Here is an 18,604-nt window from a genome sequence, read left to right as displayed (position 1 = left end):
TAGACGGGGAAGCCTGGAAGCAGTGGAACCACTTAGGATTGTTGGGTGACTGACGTTTGGGGGAGCACCTGGGTCAGGCAGTGGGAATGGTGGGGAGCAGGGACCATCAGAAGACCTATGTTTTCGTGCCTCTCTTCTCTGCGGGCATAGGGCGGGACAACAGCAGCACTTGAAGCAGGATATGCTGCCCATATCGTGGGCCTCGCACTTCTAACCTCAGCTGCTGCCTGCTCTAGGAAATCCATGCCAGCCTGCTTCTTCTGCAATACCTCCAGGCTGTTCCAGCCCAGGTAACCCTGAGCCTTCTCAGAACTCCCATTTGGCCAGTTCCTGCATTCTCAGTTTCTGTGAACTCCTGGCACACTTCTGAATGCAGGGAACATGGCAGATGCTTGGAGAAGACCTTCTGGTCTATTGCTTTCACTAGGTGCCACATGTGAAAGCCAGGACTCCTTGGCAGCTGAGAGGGTGATAGAAAGTGCCTGGGCTCAGTGTAGTCAGTTGAACCAAACCGGGTGCTGGGGGCCAGTTGTGTGCCCTTGAGCCAGTGGATTTGCCTTCCAAGTGTTGGATATGAGCCCCTTCTTTGGAAGGGAGGATGGTCATACCATCCCTCTAGGGAATGTGATGAATTTCAGGTGGTCAGCTCTGGGCACACACCTGGCAGGTAGGCAGCTCCTGCTGTCCCTTCCCAATTTGGTAGCTCAGGGTCAGGCTGAGCATATGCGAGAACGTTTTAATTTGTGGGCTCCTCCTAAAAAGCCTTGAACCTACTGGCAAAATGCCAGTGGTTCTTTTTGGCCTTTACCCTGCTCATCTTCTCTGTATCAAGCCACATTCTGGGGTGGTCCCCTCTCTTACTCTCAGATGACCCCCCACTGTTGCTTGAGTCCCCCAGCAGTCCTCACTGTGGTCGTTTGTGATGGGCATCCCCACTTGTTTGAAGTCTTAGCCTCTGCTGGTGGAACAGGGACTGTGCAGAAAAGTTGACAGCTGGCCCCCAGGCAGCATGGCACTTAACCTTGGAGTTGGAACAGAGAAACGTCTGTTTGTGTTTCCATGAACGACTGGGGACAGCTGGCCCACAGATAGCAGTCTAGGTCAGCTGGGGATTGCCTTGACAGCTGGCTTTAAGCAAACAGCCAGGGCCAGGGTCCCTGCCTCAGCTCCGCTGAAGTGGGCGGAAAAAGGATGAAGTCCCTGGCAGAGCCTAACAAAAGCCACTGGAGAGCTGGTGCCCTGGTAGGGCTGTGCAGGGGCCACTAGGGGAGGCGGCAGTGTGAGAAGCTTCTCCCAGGGACCTGGGGAACTGCCCCTGTTAGCACACCTGAGGATTGAGGATTCTACCAGCAGGTGAGAAGAAGTGGGTCTGTTTTCCTTCCAGAGGTTTCTCTGCTTCATAGAGAGGTTTCTCTTGGGCGCCTCCAACAAGCAGCTCCTGAATGTGAGCTGAAATCATATTTCTTCGCAAAAGTTCTGTTTGCTTGGGACTTTCCAGACACACAAATTGCATACATGGAAGCAGGCTTGTATTTCTGCACTAAAAGACAAACAGCGTTAATACCCCTCACTGCAGGCCCCAAGCCAGGTGCCCAGCAGCCCCTGGAAGACATGGACATTTTCTGAGTATAGAGTCCCCAGGGCTATGGACACCTGCTCACTCTGAGGCTTGATTTTATTCTGACAACCTTTGTGTCGAACTCTAATTCCATCTCTTGTTCTTTTTTTTTTTCCATCTCTCGACCCTTCTTTGACAGTCTATAGAACCTTTCTCAAAATAATGGTTTTAAATGCAGAGGAAACCAATTACAGTGACTTACAGTTATTAGAATATTTTTTTAAAACCAAACTTTTAATATAGTAATCTGTGTGCTTTTTTATTGAAGTATTACGTAAACAGCCTTGCAATAGGTTTAATAACTATGATCATTTAAAAGTAGTGAAGAACATGAATAATATCTGAACCCTGTATTGTGATATGAAAATATTTGAGATTCTATTGATGACCAAGGCACAGGTACTAATAATATTGTGATGTGTTGCTGATATTCATAAGTAGAAAATTTCAGTTGTAGGTTAATGAAAATAAAGATATAATTTGTTCCAATCCAAGTTCACAGCCCCCCCTATTAAGAACTCCCAAGACAAGCAGTGATCAAAGGAGATAGTTTTCCTGTATCCTTTTTGCATCAACCGTCATAACTCCCTGTCTCAGGTTTAGAACCCTCTCTGGCCCTTAGCATCCCAGGAGTTCAAGGGGACACTTTAGAACAGCTTAAATAAACGTCCGTGTACACATACTTAAGAGTTCACTATGCCTGCTGTTCCCTACCCTCAAGGTAGGGCTCTGGGTTCTTTTTTTAACATGTGCTATGGTTGAATTGTGTCCCCCAAAAGGATATGTTGAAGTCCTAACCCCCAGAACCTCAGACTGTGACCTCATTTGGAGAAAGCAGCATTGCAGATGTAATTAGTTAAAATGAGGTTATACTGGACTCTCCTTTAGTCTTAATCCAATGTGACAAGTGTCCTTATAAGAAGAAGAGAGACACAGAGGGAAGATGGCCATATGAAGAAAAGACACACAGGGAGATGGCCGTGTGGAGACACAGAGGGAAGAATACCTGTGAAGATGAAGAGGGAGATCGGATTGATACAGGTGCAAGCGAACGAATGCCAAGGATTGCCGACAAATACCAGAAGCTGAGAGAGAGGCATGAGACAGATTTTTCTCTAGATCCTTCAGAGAGAACTCTGCCCTACTGACATCCTGGTTTTGGACTTCTAGGCTTTAGAACTGTCTCAAGCCTCCTAGCTTGTAGTAATTTGTTATAGGCCTTAAAAGACTAATACCGTGTGCCTGATGGGATCTCTCTGGGCCCAGCAGCCAGCCTGTGAGGCCCTCGCCATCCTTTGTGTTCTGGTTGACTCTTGCCTGAGGAGTCTGGTTACCCTGTAGCCTCAACTCTGTGATCGCCTTGATCTGGGACTCCTCCCTGCCCTGTTTCAGGCCTTTCAGTAATGACAAAAGCGAGCTGTGCCTCTGGGGACATAGGCAGAGCTTGTGGCTGTTGAAATGAGAAGGCTGGCACTTGAAGTGAGAGAGAAGAGTGGGATGCTTTGCATCTCATCTTGGTTGGAGGCTTTGCATGCATTTCAGCCTAGAAATGAGAAAACAGTTTCAGTTCAACAAAGAGACAGGCAGGGATTTGGATCCAGCGGAATGGTGAGGATTTACTTTCCTGGGAGGAAGACCCCACAGCAATAAATAAGACTGCCTATCTGTGCACCACGTGAGGCCTTCTGGGGGTACAAAATACAACCCTAGCTCACCCTGCAGTGAGCTGAGATGCTGAGCATGTGCCCGATGCATAACTGACACTCAGCGCATGTTTGTTGAATGAATGAGGGCAATGGAGCCAAAAAAGTGGCTGCTTCTTGTCCTTCTCAGGACAACAGCAGATGCTTAGCTCTGTGACTCAGCAGGGATGTGCCGCGGAACAAGCCATGGGGTGTCCAGGATTGATTGCTCCTTGAAGGGCACAGACAAGAAAGGCTACAGGAATCTGAGCAGGGGCTGGTAGGGTTTAAGAGAGCCCCACCCAAGAGGAGGAATCTGAGTGGGGGCCATGAGGACAGGTAGGGTGCCCTCATTTGTTTAGCTCTTTAAATCCTCCTTAGAAAAGTATTACTGGAATAAATTCACCCATAATTCAAAACCCTACTCCTCTAACGTTATATTGTACCCTTAATGTCTCTCCCATTTGGTTCCACTTCTTGCATCTAATCTTGCTGTAATGCTCTCTAGGTTATTTGTCATTTTGACATTGACTGTGCCCAGATATGTCATTGTTGGCCATTTCTCAAGAATTGGAGTCCTTTCTAGATTTCCCATGGTTTTAGTTGACATAAACCACTTTGAGAGGCAGGTAACACAGATGAGACCTGTTTAGTGCATGGGCCTGCATGTGGCTGGGAGGATGGCAGGTTAAAGAGGGAGGGGGGAGTAGTTTGCAAAGCAGGGCCTTAAATTTTAGACCAGGGAGGCTGGGTATTATTAATACCCATGAATAATACTCTCTTGAAGGTTAGTAAATGCGTAGTGGACACCCGCCATGTTCCAGGCGCTGTCTAGCCCAAGGACACCAAGATTCATCCTGAGAGCTTCAGTCTTCCTAGGGGTAGCAGAGGTAAAGTCCCCCTGTGGTACAAAGCAGAATGTGATGTTGAGGGGAGGCAATGGGGTTGATTCCAAATGGCAATTGAGGGGGAGGAGCTAGAAAATTCCCAGAGAAGGGGAGCTAGGCTTTCGTAGGTAGGCAGGCTGCAGGAAAGGCGTTTCACATAAGAAGTCCTGGGACAAGGCTGAGCAGCCAGAGTGCATCCGGGTTTTTGGTGACGGGAGCACAAGTTTTGTGAAGGGATGTGTTGGCAGGTGAGACTGGAAGGGTAGTTTGGGTCAATCATGGATGACCTTTGGATTTTTTTCCTTCGGCAGTGGGGAGCCATTGAAGGTTTTTGAGCAAGGAAATCACATGGCCTCAACTATGATTTAAGGACAACCTCTTTGTCTGCAAGCGAAGGGAGGGAGTTGAGCCCCAAGAGGTCCAAAGGCCAATTGGGAAGCTATTGCCACAGTCTGGGCAGGAGTGGAGGAAAATCACACTGGGAGAGGGAAGGAAGAGTCACCTGTAGAAGCAGATCTGGCAGAACGGCTGCTGACAGGTGAGTTCTAGGGACATTTGTCAGGCAGTAGCTTCCCTGGGGCTCCTGTCTCGTTTCCTGAATCCCCTTGAGCCCTGCTTCGTACGTAATCAGCCCCAGACACGCAGAGAGGTTCCTTCAGGTTTCAGACAGGCCTTCGAGGCTTCTTGTCTGAATCCTTCATCCTCCCAGTGCAGCGTGACAGGTAGAGAAAATGTTGCTGTCTCAGCTCACCTTATCTTGCTGCTATTATCATGTTTCCCGTATCATAGTAACAGAGCAGCTGTCAGGGCTGTTGCTAAGGGTTCCCTGGAATATTAATACCTGGGTGTAGAACTGAGGGCTCTTACAGGTGTCTTTGAGGCCTCGGGAAGCTCTGGCTTGGTGGCAAGTATTTTTTTTATATTTGTTGCTGCTTTTTCTTCCCCCTTTAGCTCTCTTCTCCTCCCCTGTCACCCAGCCCATGCACAGCTAGCTGTCTTGGGATGGCAAGCTTGGGAGTAGCAAATGTGCAGCCACGCTCCCCTCCCACGCCCAGGGCAGGCATGACTAAAGGGTCATTGCGTTTTTTCCTACAGAGGTTGAATGCAGGCTCTGAATCCTTTCCAGTCAGCTCTCCAGGCCTCTGCTCAGCTTCGGCACTGGGATGAAGCCTCATTCTCAGCCCTGCACTGGCCACATGAGAAGGCTCTGGGCCCTTCCCCAAATCCTTCTCCACAGGGCTCTTGATCTGGCATGTGGGTGGGGAGCGGACTGGGTTTTGTTCACCTCTTGTGTTTCCTGTTTGCCTCCCCATCTGGTCTTTTGGTTTTTCCACTGCTCACAAGTTTGAAAATCAAACTCTGAACAGCTCTGGGAGGGGATTTGGCCAGATGTGGAGGTCAGGGTTGGGATTTTATTTACCAAATGCTATTTGTATCAGTTGTATATTGCCATGATAACGCTGCATAACAACCTCCCTCAAACTCAGTGGTTTACAACAATTTATTTATTGCTTCCGAGTCTATGGGTCACCTGGGCCACGCCTTTCATTCATCAGGGCTTGGTGGCTGAGAGTGAACCTCTCGCACCTCGTGTGGAAGGATGCGTTTTCGTTCTCTGTCCGTGTCCTGCACTTGCTGGTGACTCGTGTTTGCCTTTGCGTGTGTCCCCTCCGAGACCCCGCGGTTTCTTTTAGCCCTTTCATTCTGCTCGCCTCTGTCCCACTGTTCTCCCTGTATCATTTCTTCTCTTCCCACAAGGTCATCCATTAGCACTGCGCCATGTATCAGCGCACGTTTCCCTGAAGTAACATCAAGGAGGTGGAAAATGCCAGGGTCCAAAGGTGGGAGAGATGACCGCACCTGAGGAAAGGCGTGGGTGAAAGGGGCTGTCCTTGCTCGGGCATCGCTGTCGTCCCCGTCCCGGCCCACATGAGTGGGGCAGAAACCCCACGGTGTGTACAGTCCTCCTCTAAGGGCAGGTGGTTTTTCACAGTATCTTATTCACAGTCCGGTACATCCTAGAGGTTGCTGCAGGCTGGCAGTGTTTTCCACACTGCTACAGCAGTCGTAAGTTTTAGAAGGTTAGGTGTCGGACAGCAGTGTTTTCCTGGATTCATAGCAATCTGGAGTTCACGGGAGTTTACTCTCGTTTCATTCTCACTGGGAGCCTGTGGTAGAGGCAGAGACCCCCGCCCTTTTTAGAGACCACTGGGCTATGGAGGTGTTAGGTGACCACTCAGGTCACTCTGGGTTCTAAAGGCCAGTGCTCTCTGTCAGATGTGAGCCCATGAGCTTGTTAAGGGGAGAGAAGAGTTTGAGTAGAATTGAATGTTTGTGGAGAGGAGTCCTTTTTTCAAATGATTAGAGGGCTGCACATATTATTAAGAGCAACTTCTTGGAGATTTACAGATAGGATCTTCCATCTCTGAGTGCCGACTTTGAAAATACAAACTCTGTGTTAGGCTGGCGGGACACAGCTGCCTCCAGCAGAACTTTTTGTAGTGAACGATTCTAGATGCACTTTGGAGAGAGCAGGCACGGGGCCTGCAACTGAGAGCTCTGAGTGACTGTGAACGTTACCGTAGTAAAAGTCTTTACCGTAGTGAAAGTCGTCTTGAAAAGGCATAAAAAAATACATTTCCTTTTCCTATTGGGAATTTATCCTAAGGAAATAATCAGAGATGGGCATAGGGATTTATTTCCAAGATATTTATTTTACTATTGAATATAATTATACAAAATTGGAACCAATCTATGTGCTGTCAAATGGGAAAATGATAAAATATCTCCGGAACACTGAGTTACAATTAAGAATCATGTTTTTGAGGACTTTTAATAATGTGGGAAAATACAGTGTGATAAGAAAACAAAGCAAACTGTATATAATAATAACTCAATTTTATTTAAAATATATATACAAATACCTAGAAAAAAATTGGAAGATCTTCTATTAAGATGTTAAGAGTCTTCATCAGGAGGTGGGTGGTGAGTGAGTTTAGGGTGTTTTTCTTTCTAATATTCGACAGTACCCAGGAGAGGACCGTGTGAGGTTGCAATTTGACAGTTGCCACACAGTCAGCTGTGACTACACACAGCATTTGCCTGCAGCGATCAACACGCCCAGGGTGATGAGCTTTTGACTTCAGGGAGAGGAGAATTGGAGTTTCCTCTAAAAATGTGTGGTTTTTTACAGATTTGCTCTGAAAGTTGCCTGGGGCTCCATCCTCCAGGGATTTTTCTCAGGAAATGATCATCAGGCAACACCTGTTCCTGCCCCCCTGCCCCCAGTAGGGTCCCCTGAGCACCAATGCTACAGAGTTTAGAAGCAGTCAAGAGGGTGCAGCCTCCCTTGAGCTTGTTTACTCAGTGGGTGCAGACAGTTCCTAGAGGCCTCGTGGACACACTGGCTCCCGGGGAGACAGCTCAGCTGTCAGATGGAGCCCCTGTGCACTGACTACCCCCTTGGGGAATCCTGAGAAACAAATTGCCTGTGAGTGAATAAGTCACAGAGACAGTTAGAGCCCATCTCTGCTCTGAGCACGTCTGGCTTGTTATCTGAATTCCTCCTTGTCTGGGAAAGGCCATCTCTGATTAAATCAGTTCAATTGAACAGATATTCACTGAATACCTACTCTGTAGCTGGCCTGTGCAGGGATGGAGAGAGAAAGAGGACACAGGGCCCCCCAGGGAGCCCACTGCCTAAGGGGGAAGGAGAGATGGAATCATGTCAAAGAAGGAAGACCTCTGGGGCCGGTTCTCAGGTAGAACGTCCACCTCTCCCAGGACCGGCTTCCTTTCCCAGCAGAACACAAACCCACCATGTACACATACACACCACATACCCCCGCATCCACGCCAGCACCCTGACACACACCACACACCCCATACACCACACACACAGTACACACACACCACACACACACCACATACACACACCCTTCTCCTTCAGCCTCTTTCTCTCACAGCTGGAAGGACATCAGAGACAAGCCCACCCTGTGTGTCTCTTGTCCCCTCACTTACAAAGAAAGACCAAGCTCCATGCAGTTCTCTTTCCACAAACCCCGCTGCCTCTGGTCCCCTCCAGACCCTCAGCCAGCCCCATGCTTCCCCCGTGAATGCGTGGGTTCTCTTTCCCTGCTTTTACCTTCTTTAAGCCTCCGTTTTGTTCCTGCGTCATTTGATTTCTGTCCAGGAAAGACTGACATTTATTAATCCAAGGGTGCATCCATATTCAACTCACACAACACTGCTCCTTGGGAGTTTTAAGGAACCGGCTCTTAAGAGGGCATGGGCCCAATACACAGGGCCTTGGGAAGGGGCCCTCCTCCTCGAAACCCCCACTCTATGGGGAGCAGAGCCCAGGAAGGGTGTGTTAGGTGGTGAACACAGTTTGGCAGAGGAACCCCTGGTCAAAGGGGGCGCAAGACGCCAGAGACGGGTTTGCTGGCAAGTCAGGGAGCTGGCAGCTGGCTCAGACCGAAGAGGTTTGGAGAACCTAAGCTGACTTTGTTGGCTGTTTCCTAAAATATGGCTCCTCAAGCTGCCCTTCCTCTCCCACCATCTGTCCCGAGGTTGCTCTATGTGGCGAAGGACAGCTGTGTCTTCTAAGGTGCCAGCCACAGCCCCGGCAAGTAGGCTGGGGTGGGGGCTTAGATCCCACCTCCCAGATTGGAGCAGTCACCAACCACCTGCCACAGGACCCTTCTCTAGTCCCCTGCCTGTCACCCGTGCCTCCCTCCTGCAACCTGGCAGTGTGGAATCAGGCACAGGGCAGCCCCTCCTGTCTGTCTCAGCTCTCTTGGGTACTGAGGAGGAAACAGAGGCCCAGGGAAGGTAACTGATTTGTCTCTGGTCTTCCAGTAAGTTTGCATAAAAGCCAGACTTTCACAGGTCTTTCTCTCCTAGTTGAGTCTTCTCTCCGCCTTCCTCACTGCTCCAAAACCTTTCCCTCTGCACTTATGGCACAAAATGACCTGATGCAGAGAAAGTAATACTGGTTAAGGATTAGTAGACCGGCATAGTAGCTATGTGACCTTTTCTCAGTTTCTTAACCTCTCTCTTTTCTCTTCTGTCAAACCCAAAACAAAACGAACCAAACAAAACAAAACCAACAATGATTAGATTTAGGAAAAACAGAACAAAATACCTTGTGGGTGGTCGTGGAGTTGTTTGGCCAAAGTTAAAAAAAATGAAAAGAAAAAGAATGGCCCCCAAATGGGTCAGAGGACAGATAAATGTTAGTTTGTGGGCTCCCTTGCCAGTGATCCCAAAACTCTGGCCACACTAGGAAGTGACCCAAAGGGAGAAAATAGGGTATGTCCCCAAGGAATTTATTTAGGAGATCCATTTGGGGCTGCGAAGGTTGGCTGCAGCTTTCTTCCCCTGGATATCCCCACCTGTCCCACCATAAAGGAGGTAAAGTTTTAACCATAAGAGCGCAGGACCCCTTCTTTCTCCCCGTTTCCCTCTGCCAGCTCCTCACCCTTTTGGTTCAGAAGTTTCTTCAGAAGATGGACTTCCCACCCTGAGGTTCTCCGGCTTGCCTCTCCCCTCCAGGGTCACCACTGGTGCTCCCTGCTTCTGTAGGGGTGTCTGGCAGAGAAGAGGGGCCACGCCATACTCACAGCGCGCAGCTGACCCAGGATGGGCAGGAGTGCTCAGGGCCTTCCCGTCCTGGGAGCAGTGGCCTGAGACATGGCGCCCCCTGCAGGCCAAAGCAGGAGCGGCGGCATCCGTGAGGCAATGATAAGAGTCTGCAGGGGCACCCAGTTTACCCAGGTCACAGCCTCTAAGGGAGATCATCACTTCCATTTGTTGAAGCTCCCAGAGTTTAGTAGTCCCCCCTTATCCGCAGTTTTACTTTCCATGGTTTCACTTATTGTGCTTTCAGTTACCTACAGTCAACCTTGACCCAAAATTATTAAGGGAAAACTGCAGAAATAAACACACCGTAAGTTCTAAATTATGTGCTATTCTGAGTAGTGTGATGAAATCTCATGCCATCCCACTGCATCCCGCCTGCGACATGAATTATCCCTTTATCCAGCGTATCCACGCTGGATATGCTTCCACCCGTTTGTCACTTGGTAACTGTCTTGGTTATCAGAATGAGTGTCCCAGTATCTCAGTGCTTGCGTTCAAGTCACCGTTATTTCACTTGACAGTGGTCCCAATGCACAAGAGCAGTGATGCTGCCGATCAGATATGCCAAAGAGAAGCCGTAAATTGCTTCCTTTAGGTGGAAAGGTGAATTCAATACAATAAGATATTTTGAGAGAGTTTGACTACTTTCATATAACTGTTAATATAGTATATTGTTATAATTGTTCTATTTTATTATTGTTATTGTTAATCTCTTACTGTGCCTAATTTATAAATTAAACTTTATCATAGGTATGTATAAACAGGAAACAACTTTGTATATATATGTGCTGTGTGTGGTTTCAGGCATCTGTTGGTGGTCTTGGAATGTATTCCACACAGATAAGGGGGGGGACTATTTGTTTTTCTTAACCCCTTCACTTTTATCACCCAGCCCCCAATACTCCACCTCCCAGTTTGGCAATCACCAGTTTGTTCTCTGTAGCTGCGAGTGTTTTGTTTTGTTTGTTCATACTACTATTTTAGAATAATAATGAAACCGGCTACTGAGTTTTAAATGTTTACTTGGAACAGAGTAATGCTTTTCACACCTATACAGCAGTGTGACTGTGCTATTCACAAGATAACAGAAATTTAAAAACAAAACAAATCATAGTGCATAGAAGTGGGACACCTGTTTAAAGTGGTTTGATAAGTATCATTTTTTACCCCATCTGTGTTTTCCTGGATTATATGTTAGCCTAATTTGGGAGGACAAGACTTTAAATCTGAATAGGGCTTTGGTGATGGGGGCACTCCAGTACTGGGCCTGGCCATGGGGTCGCCACCCACATCTCTTTCCCTAAGTGGTCCATAGTGGGGAACAGATGACTGGATGTGCGGCGTGGGATAGAGAAACCCTGAGGTCAAAGTGGTGGGTTTGGTCCCTGTGTGGGTCAGTGAGCTGCAGTGTGTACGCTGCCCCCTGCTGGTCATCACGAAAATGGGTGACATTGGTCTGGAACAGACTTTCTCAAACTGTGGGCTGGGGGTCCCCAGCAGGTCAGGGGTCTACAATGTCGAGACTATTTTCATCATCATAATAAGATGTTTGGCCTCATCTTCTCACAAATGTATATAAGATGAAAAGTTCATTGATACAGTTTCAGATGCCACATTGGAACTGATCTTTAAGAAACAACCGACTGTTGTGTTGTTTTGATGTAGTATGAAAGAACAGCCACAATCATCTAGAAAGGCTATTAAGATGCTCCTCCTTTTTCCGGTCTTAGTACATATACCTGTGAGAGCCTAGATGTCCTTCATGCACTTTAAGAAAACCACAGATTGCAAAAAAGTGAATGAAAAATCAGAAATGAACATCCAGGGGCCTTATGTTAAGCTAAACATTACATAGATTTGTAAAAACGTAAAACAGTGCTATTATCCTCACTAAGGTTTTTCGTTTTGAAAATATAGTTATTTTTTGTAAAATATATGAACATCTAATGGATTTATTGTCTTTTAATGAATTATAAAATTTTTTCTCAATTTTAATTTCTAATATGGGAAATATCAATAGATATAGCCCATATTATTTAGACTCTTCAAGAATTTTTTTAGTAACGGGTAAATGAGATATAGTTCTCATACTATAACATTCACACTTTTAAAGGATACAATTCAGTGGTTTTAGTGTATTCACAAAATTGTGCAACCATCACCACTATCTAATTCCAGAACACTTCATCACCTCAAAAAGACTCCTTGAACCCATTAGGAACTCCCCATTCCTCCTTTTCTTCCACCTCAGCCCCTGATAACTACCAATCTACCTTCTGTCTCTGGATTTGCCTGTTCTGGACATTTCATACAAATGGGAGCGTACAGTACATGGTCTTTTGTGATTGGCTCCTTTCACTTACCATAATGTTTTTAAGGTTCATTTATGTTATAACCAGTATCAGTGTTTCAGTACCTTTTGTGGCCGAATAATATTCCATTGTATGATATGCCATGTTTTGTCCATTCATCAGTTGATAGACATTTGAATTGTTTCCACTTTTTGGCTATTATGAATAATGCTGCTATGAACATTCATGTACAAATTTTTGTGTGGATGTGTGTTTTCAGTTCTCTTGGATATATAACTAGCAGTAGTTTGGGGGGTTATAGGGCAACTCTGTTTAACGTTTGAGGGACTGCTATACTGATATCCAACCTCAGTAATTTTTAAGAGTGTAAAAGAGTCCTGTGTTTGAGAAACACTGGTCTAGATGGGATTAGACCAGGGGAGTATGGACAACTCAGTACAGCCCTTCGTCTTTGTTTTAAGATTGAGATTCCCTCAAACTCATCTCCCTCTTCCCCTCCTTTTTCTCCTCCTAACACATATCCTTGGTGGCAAGGAGAACACCAGCTAAGCCACACTGTACAAGTTAAACCCCCAGGAAGTTCAGGAGCAGGGTCACCTCCCTACAGGATTTCCAAGGGTACCATTTACATTGTAGTCCCGGTGGACAGTTGTGCAGGGTGGCAGTCCTGGTGCAGCTGTCACTCCCTGCCCTCCTTCTTGCTCCGGAGAGCATTGTTAGCGGAACATCTTGGGGATCAGAGTCTGTGAAGACCTTGTATGCAGAGCTGAGGATGGTAACTGGCTTCAGTCACACTCATGCACCTGGGGCTGCTGCTGCCAGGTCCCCCATGTTTGGGAGCCAAGTAGGGTTTGCCCAGGCTGTCTAGCCATCTTCTCTCCACCTACCCCCTAACCAGGGTCACTTCTGCTGAGGAAGTGCTAAGCACAGCAGTGGCTGTATGTGGAGGGAAGCAGGGATTAAATGCACTAAGGGCTTGCCAACTAAGTTGGAAATTACTGCAGTTGCCTCTTCTCTCTGATTCTAACCCTTTGATGTCCTGCCGGTCAGGTCCGATCTTGACCCACTTAGCCACCCCTCCCAGAATTATGAGCCTTTTGAAAGAAGAGCGTGGAGGGAACCGTATTTAGTTGGAGGAGTGATTCTCATGGTGAGATTCTGCGTGTCAGTGGGGGCAACGTATGGGGATAGTTTGGAAGCCTGAGGACCCTGTATACCATCTGCACCCCAGCCAATGACGTGTTTTTTCTTTTCCCTCTTCTCACCTCAGATGTGAGTCCCCACCCCGCCTGGGCGTTCTAAGCATGGCGGACACTATCTTTGGCAGTGGGAGTGATCAGTGGGTTTGCCCCAATGATCGACAGCTTGCCCTGCGAGCCAAGTGAGTACCTCTGAGGCCCAGCCAGGCTTCTCTCTCCCTCCCCCTCCTGCTCCCAGTCTCTCTGGCGTGTTTCTGTCCCAGGAACCCAGAGAGGGAAGTTTGGAGACAAGTACCTATGTAATAAACACCACACCCCACACCCTGAGCTGGGCACTGAACAGACCTCTTCACTCATTTAACCATCATATGGAATTTATCCCCATTTCTCAGGTGAGGAAAGTGGGTCTGGCTCCTTGCCCGAGTCACTTACCTTGTAAGTGTCAGGTCCAGGACCCGCATCCGGATCTTTCTGACTCCGGCACCTATCTGCAGGGAGCCAGACCGCTTCCTTTCTTGCCTTCTCTGTTAAAAGCATACGTCCCCACCCCCTTCTGTCACTGGTCACTGAGCCTTCAGTCCCTGAGCCCCTAAAGGTGGGGCGCCTCTGATCCCTGGAAGCCCACTTTAAAGTTGAGTGTCCAGCACTGGCAGACAGGTCTTAAGGCTGGACCTAAGCCTCATCAAATGAATGAAAAGCATCCTCCTGGCTGACACACACAGCCAGCCTTGGGGCATCCCAGAGCTCCTCCACGTTCCTGTCACAGTCTCTCTGGTTCTGTCTTGGCCCCTTGGGGTCCTGGTTTTCTTGTTATCCCTAAGTCTGGTGACCCCTCAGCTCCAGTTTGGTCAAGCTGTCTATACCCGCTGTCTCCCTGTGGCTGGAGACAGAGGTTCCTAGATGCCTCTCCTGCCTTTCTGTCTCCCTATCTCTCTGAGAAGTTGGGGGTTCCTGGTGTCACATAAGCCCAAGAGTCCTCTTTACCTGTCATACCGTGCCAATTACAGGAGTCAGCATTTCCCAAATGGGAAATTTGCAATTAGATGTTATGAGCCTGTGGGGACACAGAGCTGAAACATCAAAGGTGGAGAGAAAAATTAATCTGATACACCCCAAAAGAGTGGAGTCCTGCATGATTTGCTGGAATCTTTGCACGACAGTTAATTTGTCCCTCTTACTGAGATGGCTTAGCCCTGGCACGGGGGAGAGACCAGGGAGGAAACCAGCCCCTCTCCCTCTCTCTGACACCAGGCCAGATGCTGTGTCCTCCCTGGCTAGGTACAAGGAGCCAGGGAGAGCTGTGCTCTTGTGGGAGGGCCCCTGGATACCCCTCTGGTGTTTCCTCAGTTCTTCCTGACCTTGTCTTGCGCTCAGCAGCAGCCAGAAGCTGTTGTAGCACCTTTTAGAAGAGCAAATGCTTTTATCTCCTCCCCAGGGTGTGCTGCCTTGTAATGCCAGGCTTCTTGTAATGCCAGGCGCCTTAAAGGAGAGTACTTCAAATCCGCATGTCCAGGCACTGTACCGAGAGTCCCTCTAGGAAGTCTGGGAACTTTACCTTTCCTGGCTCTAACTCTAGGTCTGTCCTCCTGCCCTCCAGCCACCATCAGATATTTTCCAGACCCCTACTATGTGCCAGGCTTTGGTTGCACAGCAGTAAACAAGACCAACATGGCCTCTCGTCTTAAGGCACTGGTGAGGAGGAGTGAGCATCGTACACATAATTACCCATGTTCTTGGACAGTGGGAACAGGCAGTTGGGGTAAAGGGGGTGCTAACTTAACTGAGAGTGTGATGCGTTTGTTGGGTCCTGAAGGAGGAGTAAATGTCAGATGGAAATGTAGGGAGGAGCTTCTAGGCAAAAGGAACAGAACGTGCAAAGACCTTGAGGTAGAAGGATCATGGCATGTAGAGGACCTGAGAGGGGCCGGTGTCGACTCGAACGCAGAGTGACTGAGGTGACGAATGGAGTGAAAGGAAGACGGACAGGTGGACAGGGGCCAGATGGGGCAGGGCCTGGTCCTCCAGAGACTCACATTCTGAAGGCGAGACAGAGGGTCCCAACTTGCTTCAAAATAATGTTTAAGCCCTGTGATGGAGCTATGCCCGGGTCTTAGCTCAGAATGGACTCTTAATCCATCTGGGAGGGGATCAAGGAAAAGCCTCCTGTTGAAGATCATGTCTCAAAGAAGTCTTAAAAAAGGAGTGAGCCAGTGGAAAGGAGGTTTAGGTAGAGGGTCAGGCTCCTCATGTGAAGGGAACAGTGTGAGCAAAGATCTGGAGATAGCACACAGCTCAGAACAAGGGAACTAGGAGCAGTTTTTGGTAGTGCATACCGTGTGAGGCCAGGGGAGCCGAGAGACAAGGGCACCCTATGGGGGATGTACAGATGGGTGCTGGGCACCACTGAAGGTTCTTCCCCAGGGGTTGCAACTCATCTACATTTGCAGCTTGAGTCGGCCCTTTGGCTGCGTGGAGGGGCACTGCAAGGGAACAGGATGCTCAATGGCAGCCATGGCCATAAATGAGAATCAAGGCCTGACTAGACATGGGTAGGGAGTCTGGGGAGGAGGATGAATAGGTGAATGTAGTTTGTGGGACTTGGTGGGCGATCAGGTGAAGTCAGGAAATAAGGCTCAGAGGATGCCTTGGGGGAGCCTGGCACGGCTGTCCGCAGCTGCTGGACTGGAGCTCCCCTGGCCCAGAGGCCTGCTGACCCCTGACTGGCCTTTAGAAAGCCATCTAACTGGATCCCACCTCTTTCCTCCTCTGAGAAATGAGGCAGCCTGCCTTGCAGGATGACAGGAGGTCCAGTGGGAGGAGTCTGCAGAACCCCTGGCTGGTAGTGGGCCCAGAGTGAGCTGCATAGGAGCTGCGTCCACTGAGGCGGGTGGTGGTGCTGGTGCTGTGCCCTTCCCCCCGTAACCGACTGGGTTAGTTCCCCTTATTTACACATCCTCCGAATGCCCACCTGCCTGTTCCACCAGCAGCATATCTCTAGCACCTAATGAGCTTGGCATCACAGTAGATGTTCAATAAATATGCATTGAATGAATAGCTCTTCTAATTTTTTCTTTAAATAAATATTTGTGTAACTGATTGGGCACCTGTCTCCCCCAGCATGTTATAGTTCTCCAAGGCGGTGACTTTGCCATCTCGCCCATCTCTGTTCCTAGTACCTGGTACAGAATGCCTTGGAAAAGCAGAGACGTAGGGCAGGGAGCTTGGGGCTTGGTCTGCTGCCGCCACTGTGCTGAGGTCTCAGCCTCAGGAGGCGTCACTCCTGCAGCCCAGTGGAGTGGAGAAGGCTGAGTCCCCTAGGCCAAGCCCTAGCCCCACCTCGCCATCTTGCCTGTCCTTGCCTCCTCTCATGCAGCTCAGTTACCCTCCTGCCCTTGGACCCTCTAGTTTTCAAAATACTGTGAATCTTCTTTTATCCTCGAGGTTCATTTTTAACCTAATTATAGTTCTTTCCTATTACATAGTTAACTCCACCTCACTTTCTTATATGATTCAGATCTAGGTTTGCATGCTTCTCTTGATAATCTTCTGTGCCCCTCCCTCAAAACCTCATGTGCCATGGCACTGGCCTTCTCCATTTGCACAGTGGGCACATTCCGTGCTCCTGCCCCGCCAGGCGCTGCTGTCTTTGTGGGGCCCAGCAGCTGGCGGGTGGCAAAGCCAGCCTTTGGAGCCTGATGTCTTCCCTGTTCCCTGAGCCCCTTGCTCCCAACACACAGCAGCTGGGCCTTCCCCAAACTGTTCTCAGGGGCTTTGTGGATGCAGCGGGGCTGCCGGGGTTTGCACTGGGGTGGCCTCAAGGCCTCTGTGTTGTTCTCTCTCGAGGCTGCATACAGGCTGGTCTGTGCATACCTACCAGACAGAGAAGCAGAGGAAGAGCCAGTGCCTCAGCACGGCTGAATTAGAGGCCATCCTGCAGGTCATCCAGAGGGCCGAGCAGCTCGACGTCATGGAGCAGCAAAGGATAGGGTAAGGGCTGCTCCGAACAGGAACAGGAGCCGAGCAGTGAGAGGAGAGCAGGGGTGCTTAGTGCCAGGTCATTGGGCTGGGAGACTGGCACCCTGGGTCCTAGGACTGGCTTTTTACCGTGGGGAGTGAGTCAGCTCTGCCTGAACACCCCTGGGGTGTAGATGCGTAACCCAGCCTGGCAAAGCCTCACTATACCCCTCTGTAAGATGAGGATAGTGGCTGACGTGGGGCTCCAAGCCGTGAGGAAGAATGAATGAGTGTGGTGAAAAGCGTTAGGCATTGTTCAGCTCTACAGTCTTAAGGGCAGGCCAGCTCTGGTCCAGCAGGGAGGGCTTTAAGTCGAGGCTGAACCTGGGCCGTCCCATCAGAGTCCAACAGGAGACACTCTCTAGCATCTTCTAAGCTCTTCTCCTGGCCTCAGGCATCCAGAGCTGACTACTAAGCAGTCTTCAAACAGCTTTGTTGTGTCTATTTTTGTTTGTTTAATTACAAAAGCAATTCATACTTCGTTGAAAATCTAAAAAACACAGAAAAGCACAAGTGGGAAAACACAAACACAGTGTGTTGCCTTGGGCAGGAGTTAATTTGATTCTGATCTCCCTGTTCTTCTGTTTATCTTTTTCTATTAAATATATAATCATTAAAAAAAGTCAGACATTGTAGAAATGCAGTCCTAGAAAGCGAAAACACCACTGCAAAGACTACTACTTTCCAGTTTAACGTGTGTGCCTCAATAATAATGATGTATTACTATCACTGTATTACAGAAAGGGTTTAGATCAGACAGATGATTGACATGCCAGCGTTGCATCCCTCAGGCTCCCCCAGGAGGGTGTGTGAGGAGCTGGGGGATGTTTCATATCGGCTCTCTCGTGCAGTGGGACACGTTTGTGCCCCCTCATCTATCTGGGCGGCTGTCTCTGCCTTCCCTGTGCTGCTCAAGTGGTCTGGCCCCTTCTCTGAGCACTGGGTGTGGCAGAGGTGCAGAATGACCCAAAAGGCAGTGCCTCAGGTTAATCGTCTCAAAAGGAGGTAGTGAGTCCTGTGTGTTTCATGAGTTAGGAGGCACAGGGTTGTATTGACAGAGAGTCTCCAAAAACAAGTAGGTCAGGCCAGGGCTGAAACTGGGTTTGCTCCCAAGGCTCTGCAGGTCCCTGGGGTAAGGGACGATGACACCTGTGGAAGTCAGGAGTGCTTGCTAGAGGACATGTGGGTAGAGGCAGCCTCAGTGCCCAGTCTGCTATCTGTCAGCCCCTGGGCAAAGCCTGATCGCCTC

The 18,604-nt window shown here is 48.8% G+C and overlaps 1 protein-coding gene across 9 annotated transcripts in view; it reads left to right on the top strand.

Moving 5' to 3' along the window:
- The window catches only part of RPH3AL (rabphilin 3A like (without C2 domains)), a 159,805-nt gene that overhangs the window by 41,883 nt on the left and 99,318 nt on the right, over positions 1-18,604 (top strand). For 8 of the 9 annotated variants that reach the window (XM_023530526.1, XM_023530522.1, XM_023530520.1 and 5 more), the window contains 2 exons: positions 13,413-13,523; positions 17,185-17,328. In XM_023530526.1, coding sequence (XP_023386294.1) covers positions 13,447-13,523; positions 17,185-17,328 — 221 coding nt within the window. In that variant the 5' untranslated portion in view covers positions 13,413-13,446. The remainder of the gene's footprint in view (positions 1-13,412; positions 13,524-17,184; positions 17,329-18,604) is intronic. The other variant, XM_023530524.1, reaches the window with a different exon arrangement.

The sequence above is a fragment of the Pteropus vampyrus genome, unplaced genomic scaffold (genome assembly GCF_000151845.1).
Source record: "Pteropus vampyrus isolate Shadow unplaced genomic scaffold, Pvam_2.0 Scaffold50, whole genome shotgun sequence".
In the NCBI taxonomy this organism is placed as follows: Eukaryota; Metazoa; Chordata; class Mammalia; order Chiroptera; family Pteropodidae; genus Pteropus; species Pteropus vampyrus.
This window is presented reverse-complemented; position numbering and strand designations above follow the sequence as displayed.